Below are 10569 nucleotides of genomic sequence, written 5' to 3' on the forward strand. Positions count from 1 at the left end.
GACGCAAGAGGGAGGAGATATGGGGATATATGTATATGTATAACTGATTCACTTTGTTATAAAGCAGAAACTAACACACCACTGTAGAGAAATTATACTCCAATAAAGATGTTTTAAAAAATTAACATACAAGGAAGAAAAAGAAAAGAAAGGTGGGACAGCAGTAGAGTGTGCTCTTGGAAGTTGGTGATCATGATTTTAAAGGAGGCCAGTCAACCTTTTTGAGCGAGTTGCTCCAAGATGTGTGCCTCCGTGGAAAGTTCAGTTACCCCAGGCTAGTGTGTTTACTGGGCATGTCGAGTCAGAAGGAAGCAGAAGTTGGGGGTGTTCCAGCTTTGTTCCAAAAGGGACAAGAAGAAAAGTCAAAGCACTCTGGGTAGTAAGGAGACTGTGGCACCGAAGAGTTGAAGAACTTCAACACACTGGAGAATTGTCAGGTGAGAAGTACAAGAGAAAGTGAATGAGGACAAGAGGGAATGTGTGATGGGAGGTGTGATGGGACCCTCTTTCAGGGGTCCCTGAAATGATGTTTGGGGTAGCATAGTAGCAGTGATGACAAGGTACAGGAAACAACCAAGAAAGTGGATAACTGATATCAGAGATAAGATGGGGAGACTGCAGACTGTGACCTGGGCACCTGTGGTCTTGGATGGGTCATTTCTGGGCCCATGAAAATCTGCAGGAGCCTATGTGAAAAGCCAGAGCGAGAGGCAGCAGCTGGATCTTCAGTGATGGTTGCAAGAGAGCTAAAGGTCGGTAGGTGCAGCCACCAGGAGCGGAGTGGTTGACCAGATGACGTGAACATGAAGACACAAGGACTTCTGCAGGGGGAATTCATCTATGCCATTGGGAACAAAAACATTCCTGCAAAAAGCAGGAAATGATTTTAAGAAGCTAGGGTTTATTTGTATATAAAAATCAATGCTCAAGAGACTTAAAATCGAAGTTTCAATGGCCTGAAGATATCAGAGTTTAGGATACAGTTAGAGCGGCCAGGTGTGGCTATGGGTCTCTCAGTCTCTAAAGGCTCTGCATGGCTTCAGGTCCTTCTGTCCCTCTTTCCTGCTTCCAGTCTTGGCTTGTGGTTCTCTGTGCTTTCTGGCTCCCTGCACACAGGGCTAGCCCTCCAGTTAAGACAACAATAAACATGCTCGTGGCGACCATCATTAATCCATCAGAGAAAGCCACGTGGTCAGAGGAGTCGCACACATTGACAACCCTTCCCAGAGTCAGGAACCCTATGCAAGCAATGATCATGTATTCAGAGCTACACATGCACCCGAGCTTTTCCTGCCCTCTTCTTAGTAACCTGGTCCTCAGGTTATAAACTCCCACCGGCTGCAACATCATGATTTTTTTTTTTTCTGCAGTGGTTAAGGAAAGAAAAAAAATATTACAGGTCAGAAATATTAAAAGGTTGAGGAGAAATGTCTTTACTGAAGACACTGTAGTGAATTGCCTCTCCCTGAATTATCCATCAGAACTATGTTGACCCTCTCAAGTGTCCTGAAGCCTTAATTCAAAAGGGTTGGCTTCTAGGAAGAGGGAACGTTCCCCTCCGAGTAGATTCTCAGAAGGTCAACTTACATTATGGGAAGCTCTTAATGGCTTAAAGTACATCTTTCCATATATTTCATGAAGCTGTCTCATGACATCCAGACAGACTACTTCCAAAAATGAGCTCCTCCAGGGGTACTTGAAAAAGTGGGATTGACATGATATCTTCCTGAAGCATCATTATTACTCGATGCTACGTTTAGATTTTTATGCTTTAGATACAAGTGATGAAATGCTAGGTGAAAGGTTAATTTAAGAGGGAGTACGGGAAGGAAACTTTGGACAGTTGGAGAGAGAAATGTGTTTCCTCCCTTTTGCCAGTAGGGGGACCCAGTGCCAAGTTTAACAAGCAAGAATCTTGGGGTAGAACCATTCGTTCCAGCCCTTGCCTTTCTTACACTACTTCTCCTGAGTTTACTAGTAGAAAGCATCACTTGTGAACTGCAGAATTAAATAGCAGCCACTAAAATAACTCAAGGCTCGACTGGTATTTTAACAGAGAAATGGGCTGCGTGGGTTCACCAGAACCCATGTGAAAAGACTTCTAATTAATGGGCTTATTAGCCAACTCACAAATCAATCGTTTTTCTTAACATATACAGACAAAAGCCTTTTACTGAGTGAAAACCTGAGCACGTCTTGCTGTGAAATCACCACTCTTCATCACTTCAGGAAAGTTAAAAAAGACCTTGTCCAACACAAAATGATCAAATCCTAGGTTTTCCAGAATTTGTACGATGCCTGAAATATGGTTCTATATTTTTCCCCAAATGAATAACCAAGAATTCCTACATTATAGTGCCAGTTTCATTTGTTCCCTTTAATTTAAAAATCACTATTATGATATTAAATTCCCCAAAACACTAGGCCTATTTTGACTTACCATTCTGTTCTACTTATTTACACATGTGTGTGTATGTGTTTCTTCCTGTACCATATAGTAGAGCTTTGTGGCATGTTTTCAGACCTGGGGGGAAACACTTCCCCTTCAACAGCCTCGTAGAGATTTCCTAGCTATTTTCACATACCTCCTTTTCCGGCAGAGGAATTGACTTCAACTTACCCACACCACCCCAACGCACCTATGCAAGCTGGGTTTTCACTGGATTTGAAGTAGAACTACTACAGGGCAAAGTCAAATCTTCTTAACAAGTCAAAAGGGACCTTGGAAAGAGGAGGTTCTCTGCACTCACTGAGGTTGACTATGTCCTTCCTTAGAGTGTCATACTTCTTACTTTCTACGTAAGAGTTATTTGTCTTGCTCGATTTATTTATATGTGTTTTATAGATCTTATTGCTAGTATAAATGGGATTTTTGTCAGTTCTAATTGTAATTGGTCTTTACTGCTGTAAGCCCCCGCCCATCTCTATCTACCAATGTGAGCTTTCTCTGCACTTACATCTGTGAAAAAGTAGGCAAATGAAGGCTGAACGATCTCATTCTAACAGGAAGGAATAGTCATTCGTGGAAACATGCACCAGGGAAAGAAATCTAGCTCACTGAGAGAGGCATGTCTAATAACTGTGAACCATGAAAAATCTTAAAACAGGTAACATACACAATTTGATCAATTGTATACTAGTGATTATAATTTTGCCTTAGACCAGAGTTGATACTTAGAGACTTATAGTCATAGGAAATTAAATTTTAAATTAATATGTTTTTTTTTGTGGCAGAGTGATGGGATAAAATGATCAATAAAAGAGTTAAGCATAAAAAATGCTACACTAATATAAAATCCCTGGGGGAAGCAGAAAGGAAACATCTAAGGAGAAAAAGTGTTAAGAGCTGGTCCGTGTGTTTTTTGAAGTGGGAGATGGTGGTCATCAAATCCCTTAGGTATATAGAATCTATGATATACTTGAGAGTGAAATAATGGTTTTATTTTAAAAGATCACTATTTATACAACTTCCAGTAATTGTATCTTTGCAACTGTATACACTGAACATTTTAGGTGTTAGATGACCTGCTAGGTGATACAGAGTTCTTGACAACATTTTAGGGCAGGTAGGAACAAAAGATTGAAGATGAAAACTGTAGCACGTATTAACGGTTTTGGCTTTACAGACTCCTTCCTGCTTGTAATGGCAACATTTTATTAACTCAGCATTTCATATGATGTTTGTGGCTTTAGAAGTTTCCTTTGCCGGTTATTCCTTCAAAATTTTTTTCCAAAGCAGCCACACCATTTCATATTCCCACCTACAATGCAATAAGCGTTGCAATTTCTCCACATCTATCTTGTTATTGTCTTTTGGATTATAGCCATCCTAGTGGTGTGAAGTGGTATCTCATTGTAGTTTTGATTAGTATTTTCCTGATGACTAACGATGATCATCTTTTCACGTGCTTGTTGGCCATTTGTATACCTTCTTTGGGCAAATGTCCATTATGATCCTGTCCTCATTTTAAAAATTGGATCATCTTTTTATTATTGAATTATAAGTTTATATACTCTAAATACACATTCCTTCTCAAGTACACATTTCCCTTCATTCTGTAGGTTGCCTATTCACTTTTTTAAAAAAAATTTTTATTTATTTTAGTTATTTATTTTTGCCGGTATTGGGTCTTCGCCGCTGTGTGCAGGCGTTCTCTAGTTGCGGCGAGCAGGGGCCACTCTTCGTTGCAGTGCGCAGGCCTCTCATTGTGGTGGCTTCCTATTGCGGAGCACGGGCTCTAGGCACGTGGGCTCAGCAGTTGTGGCTCACAGGCTCTAGAGCACAGGCTCAGCAGTTGTGGCACACGGGCCTAGCTGCTCCACGGCATGTGGGATCCTCCCGGACCAGGGATTGAACCTGTGTCCCCTACACTGGCAGGCGGATTCTCAACCACTGTGCCACCAGGGAAGCCCCACCTTTTCACTTTTTTGATGGTGTTTTTTAAGGCACAGAAATTTTAGATTTGGATGAAGTCCAATTTTTCAATTTTTCTTTTAGCACTTGTGTCTTAGGTAACATAGCTAAGAAACTACTGCCTTACCTAAGGTCATGAGTATTTACTCCTGTTTTCTCTTTTAAGCGTTTATTACATTTAGGTGTAGGATCCCATTTTATTTTCCATTAGTTGAAGACTGTCTTTTCCCACTGAATTGTCTTGGCACACTTGTCAAAAATCAGCTGAGCATAAATGTAAGGGATTATTTCCGGATTCTCTATTCCATTCCATTGGTCTATATGTCTGGTTCTTTTTCTAGTCCCTTCCTACGATCTCCACTAGCACTTCCTTCTGAAAGCATATTCTACATTTAGAACACTTGACAGACATCAAGAGAAGTTCCCTAACCCCTGGGCTCACCTCCTTGCAGCCAAACTGTGCCCCTGTATCAAAATTCTGAGGATGCCACTAACTAGACTAGGGCACCTCTTGAAGGGCAAAGCTGTGTTTTGTGTATTAGTTTTTCAAATCTAGTACCTTGGCAGTTTGTAGAAACTTAATGGTTAAAGGGTATGTGGGTAAGCGGCTGGCTGAGGGAATGAAATAAAAACTTGGTAGCTCAACAGCTGAGTTCACAGTTTTTGAGACTGTAAGGCTGAGTACACTGGAGGAATAGATTTAGAGGGAAATCTGTAATGAAAAGTTGATTGTTTGATTCACATAAGCTAACATCTTTTAGATAGCTAAGAGACATCTTTTTAGGTGAGTCAAAATCATACATATGCCCTATTTCCTGTAGCTTCAAGTATAAAAAATGCCCCGAGTTATAAAAACAAGGATTAATCCTTTTAAGATAGTGTTAACTAAGATGTAGAATCTGGGATTAAATATATCCACCTAAATAATTTGCCATTTTCTCTCTCCAGGACCATTATACAGAAATCACTATAACCAAAATTTTATTTGTGTTCTTTAGCACATGCATTCATTCCTTTAAGACCCAAGGACCGATGAGGGCTTCTCGCAGTTCGTAAAGTCCTAATTGGGAATCTTGGCACTGTGACTACTAACACACTAATTGCAGGCAAGGAAAACATAGCAAATTTAAGAGATAAAAATGCAGGTAGTGCAGAACCTTCAAATATTTAATTAAATGGCAAAAGACTTCTTTGCTAATTAAACCCTAAACACCCATGAACTGAAGTACGTAAAGTGTTTTTGGTCTGGTGACAAGACAATATGACTTAGCAATTTCTTTGTACTTGCATTCAAATATTTCTCAAGACTATGAAATGAAATGTAACCTTTATTAAACACTTGGACAGTCTTAAATACATTCAAGGCATTTAAAATAGTAAATTTTCCATGCTTATTACAGTTCCTAAAAGACAAATTAACTAAGGTTCAATATTTCTTCAGAACAAAAACGTGGCAAATTTCTCCCACTAGATCTGGTTTTGTCCATTAAATCTCTATGGCATCGAGGATGAATCCAGAAAACCCAGTGTTGACTTCCACTGAAACATAAGCCACATACTCAACCTCTTATCCCACAAAACAATGTAATTTACTGCACAGATTTCCAGTACTCCTCTTGGCTCCTGGATAGGCCATTATTGGCTCCCAGCCCTCGCAGCCATGAGGTAAGGTGCCCCCCAAACTTCTTAAGCCTTGGAAATCTAGCACCATGATTTGAACATTTTCATTACAATTCAGAATTATCTCTAACTCAACTGTGGCCTTCAACTGTCAAAAACTATTCAACCATGGCCTTCAATTGTCAAAAAACTATAATCCTGCTCAAGAAACTTAAATAAATCTGCTCTTTTCAACATAGAGAACTATGAGAATTTCTAGAGGGAAACGAGATGCACAGTGAAACAGGAAGGTAAACATCTGCATCATTCAACAGGGACTAAGCTACAGGCCAAAGAACCACTGGGTGTTGCAAAATCTTTAGCTGGCTAGAGGATGGGATTAAAAAACCATACCGCTAACCCCAGGAAACTGTCACGGAGAGCACAGACTATATGATTAGGTTAGGTAAGTTTGCCCTAAGCAAAGCAGTAGACTTAAACCTTCATCTTTGAATATGTGAATAGTTTCTATGGTAAACAAATCAATTACACTAAACCCCTACATTAAATGTAGTAAACTCACTTTTACAAGCCTAAAAGGACAGTGGAATGAAAAACAAATTATTTTGTATTTCAGAGGCTTTCATGATTTAAAAAGCTGTCTCAACTCCTTGACTTGCTGGAGAACCATCTGAAGCTTTGATTCCTTTAGTCGTTATGTTCATGAACCGTAATTACCTTTGAAAGCATGCCTTACTTTGGCCTTTCCTATACTACACTATGTCACTCACTATTAGAGATGTGTACCCCAATTCAAATGCAGCAAAAGGCAGAGTACCTGAAAAGTCACTTACTGCCTCAGGATATATTTGACAATGACCCAAAGTTTAAGAGTCGACTCTCCCAAGCTTCCTACCCTAGAGCTGTCACATGAAAGTAAGTCTGTTTAGGGTGAGGAGGAATCTGGAGGAAGATGGAAAGGCTTATGGAAGACGAATATTTTCTTGCCTCCAGCGTTCAGGATTCAATCCAGTGCCTCTGTGAATGACTCCATGTTAATTTCCCCCAACAAATGTATGCTAACTCAGTGATCTGCAACCTTGGCTGATCACCATCTGGGTCCTGGAATCGATTATTTTAATTTTGATTCCAAGGCCTTTGCTAAGACCCATCTCAGCATGAGGGCCACGGCTGACTTGCATGCAGTGAGCCCATCAGTGGCCTGCAAACAAGCTTTGGATGTGTTTGCACAGATTACTGTGATGGAGCTGTCATATGAACAAATGGCTTAAAGCAGATGAGGAAAAGGGTCACATCACAGGCATTCAAGTAAAACCAACAAGACATGGGATGCCAATTTTATACTGAGAAACAAATGTTAACTTTAATAATAAAAAACACAACCACGGAGAAGCACTGTATTTTCCCTCTACTGCATTAGCAAATACACAGAAGAGCAATGAAATAAATGGATTTACTTCAAACTACTGGTTCTTACACCCATGAACATATATTAGAATTACTTGTGGAGGTTTTAAAAACTATTTAAGTCTAGGCCTCACTCAGCGGTTGCAACAGGGGTCAGGACCCAGGTATTTTTTACAAGCTCTTCAGATAGCTCTGATGAGTTTCCTGCTGGTTGAGTCTCTGATTTTACGTTGACTGGGGTACTTTGGGATTTTTGGGCCACTGTTTGGGGGTACGGGGAGCTTTTTTTGCAGATTTACTAGCAGTAGTGAAGAACTTGGCCTCTGGCTTTTTAGGAGTCTGTCTTGGGTCTTTTTTCCCCAGCGAAGAGGTTCTTTCTTTCTCCAACTCTTCTTTGATTCTTGCCTTCTTCCCTGGGCCTTTACCTGGGGTCTTGGGCTCCGCAACTGTTGGGGTCTCCAAAACTGGGGAGGCCTTTCTCTTCTTCCCATGAGGTGTTTTGGGACCAGGACTCTTCTTTGGAGACTTCTTTCCTGCAGCATCTTTTTGTGTCTAAGAAAAAGAAAAAAGTGGGTGTGGTGTGGGACAGACAACTGACGATGTAACTCTAAGAGTCACTGTTCTTAAAATTTAGGGAACCCCTAAGAGGAAAACTGTAGCACGATGAATGAGGAATGGCTTTTTCCTTCTGCCTCAAAATCATTTTGAAAGGCAGCTGTACTCCACTATTCATGACTGTAAAAAGGACCCTGGCATCTCCCTGGTCTAACCATCTTTCCTTATGGCTGGGGCTAAGGACTCCTAGAGGCACTGGGAGCACAGTGGGAAGACCTGTGACCTAATCCTGACTCTTCTTCAGCCCCAGTTGTAAATTCCTCGCATGTGGGTTTCCGAAACAGTGTGTGTGAAAACCAACTGGGGTGCCTGTTAGCAAAAGGGGGGACCGTGTTCCAGACCGGAAATCCTGGATTTTCCAAGCACCCCAGATCATGTGGCTGATGATCCAAGGACAACATTCCAGCAATGGACTCTGTCCCACACAGAAAGAGGTTATATAGACAAAACAACCAACAAAACTTTGTTTTTGAGTTAACATAAAACAGATGGAAATATTGAAAAACATTGAAAATATAAAAAACAAAACTCTCTAATAACTCTACCACACAATATTAATATTATTCACTACCTTTTCCCCATGAGTATGTATTTAAAAGCTGAGTATTATGCTCTTTCCCCAACTATTTCATTAGTATTTCCTAAGCACTATAAACTCGTACTAAATGCTATCTTGAATAACTTTATAAAAAATACTGCAAGCGTACATAGCATTTTCTCATTTTTGCTTCTACAGTGAACAATGCTGAAACTTTCATCTTTCCCCTGATCAAATTTCCTACATGGGTTCAAAGGGCATACACACTTCTACACTCTTTTTTAGGCCTCGCCTCGTCGCTTGTGGGATCTTAGTTCCCTGACCAGGGATCGAACCCGGGCCTCTGGCAGTGAAAGCACTGAGTCCTAACCACTGGACTGCCAGGGAACACCCAACACTTCTACACTCTTGATGCGTATCACCCACACAGGAAGCTATGCTTTCCACTCTTTAATTTCCAACACATTACCTGCCAGTCCTAGTATAACAAATATAGCTTACTTTTTCTAGAAACAATTATACTGCCTACAGCTAATATACTGATCAACATTAATTTCAAGTATGTTAAAAAAAAAAAACACCTCACTAGCAGCTTGGGGACACTGTAAAAGGAATATTTCACTAGCAGAGGAAAATTAAAACTCCATTGAAGATGTTAAGGATTACTGTGAGGAAAAAATACATAATAGGTAAAGTGCAGTAACAGCCCTGGGTTGACCCTAATGGGCTGTGCTGAGGGGCCATGAGTCTCACGCACACATGGTGAGGGCAGCCCTCTACTCTGTTAGGGACCCATTTCTCCCCTTATTTTCAAGATGTCTCCCCCAATATTTGGATACATACTATGAGTATGAGCAAAAACATTATCAAAACGGGAATTCCCTGGTGGTCCAGTGGTTAGGACTCAGCACTTTCACTGCCACGGGTCCGCGGTTGATCCCTGGTTGGGGAACTAAGATCCTGCAAGCCTCATGGTGCGGCCAAACAAACAAAACGAAAACAAAAAAACATTATCAAAGCACCCCAAAATAAAAAACTCAGTTCCTTTAAATCACCTCCTCTGAAACCCATGAAGTCAGATTTCTGTAAGAACCATGCAGGGTGGGGTGTTTGAAAGGTTTCAGACGCAGAATCCAGCACCCAAGTTTCCCTTGGTAAATTTTCTGAAACTAATTATGTGGTGACTGAGGACTCACCTTCAGAAACTGAACCTGCTTTTCAAAACCACTGGCAATATTTTTTTACAATTATTAATATGGCCGAGTCTCCCTTGATTCCAAGGTACACAAAAGGCTGTGCTGACTACACATTGCTTCACTATTTAAGAGGGGGATAAGGTCAGTCAGGAGTTCTTGGGATTTACCCTAGTATTTTTCATCCATGACTTCACAATCTCTGGTAGAACAGATTTCTATAAACGATGCCTCCCAGCTGCATAGCACTTCCCGTCCCTCACCAAGTGCCTGCCTGGCACACGGAGCCCCGGAATCTGTCCATGATGTATATTAAATATTAATGAAAATACCTCTACGCTTCTTGTAGCTGGAGTTTCCTTCACTGGTACCAGCAGTGGGATTTCATCTTCAGACTCGTCTTGAGCTTTAGTGGGGGCGCTCACCCCACCGGTCTCCTTCTGGGGTCCAGGGTCCTGGGCTGGAGCACCACCAGTTTTGGGGGCCGGTGCATCTGTAGTCAGGGCTGGTGCAGCCTTTCCAGCCTGTTTCATAAGCTTCTTGTTTCCTTTCTTCTCCTGCTGTCTTTTAAGACGTTCTTTCTTCTTTTGGCTTTTCTTTGGTACCTACCAAAAAAAACCAAGCATAATTTTTTTTTTTTTTTTGGCGGTACGTGGGCCTCTACTGTTGTGGCCTCTCCCGCTGCGGAGCACGGGCTCCGGACGCGCAGGCTCAGCGGCCATGGCTCACGGGCCCAGCTGCTCCGCGGCATGTGGGATCTTCCCGGACCGGGGCACGAACCC

At 41.4% G+C, this 10569-nt stretch overlaps 1 protein-coding gene across 1 annotated transcript in view; it reads right to left on the bottom strand.

Annotated features, from left to right (window-relative positions):
- Window positions 1-7427: 7427 nt before the first annotated feature.
- The window catches only part of RSL1D1 (ribosomal L1 domain containing 1), an 11321-nt gene continuing 8179 nt past the window's right edge, over window positions 7428-10569 (bottom strand). Inside the window, exons 8-9 of the mRNA XM_007126833.4 lie at window positions 10120-10392; window positions 7428-7993 (exon numbers count right to left, since the gene is read on the bottom strand). Of these exons, the coding sequence (XP_007126895.1) occupies window positions 7667-7993; window positions 10120-10392 (600 nt within the window). The 3' untranslated portion in view covers window positions 7428-7666. The remainder of the gene's footprint in view (window positions 7994-10119; window positions 10393-10569) is intronic.

The sequence above is a fragment of the Physeter macrocephalus genome, chromosome 14 (assembly GCF_002837175.3).
Source record: "Physeter macrocephalus isolate SW-GA chromosome 14, ASM283717v5, whole genome shotgun sequence".
Taxonomy (NCBI): Eukaryota; Metazoa; Chordata; class Mammalia; order Artiodactyla; family Physeteridae; genus Physeter; species Physeter macrocephalus.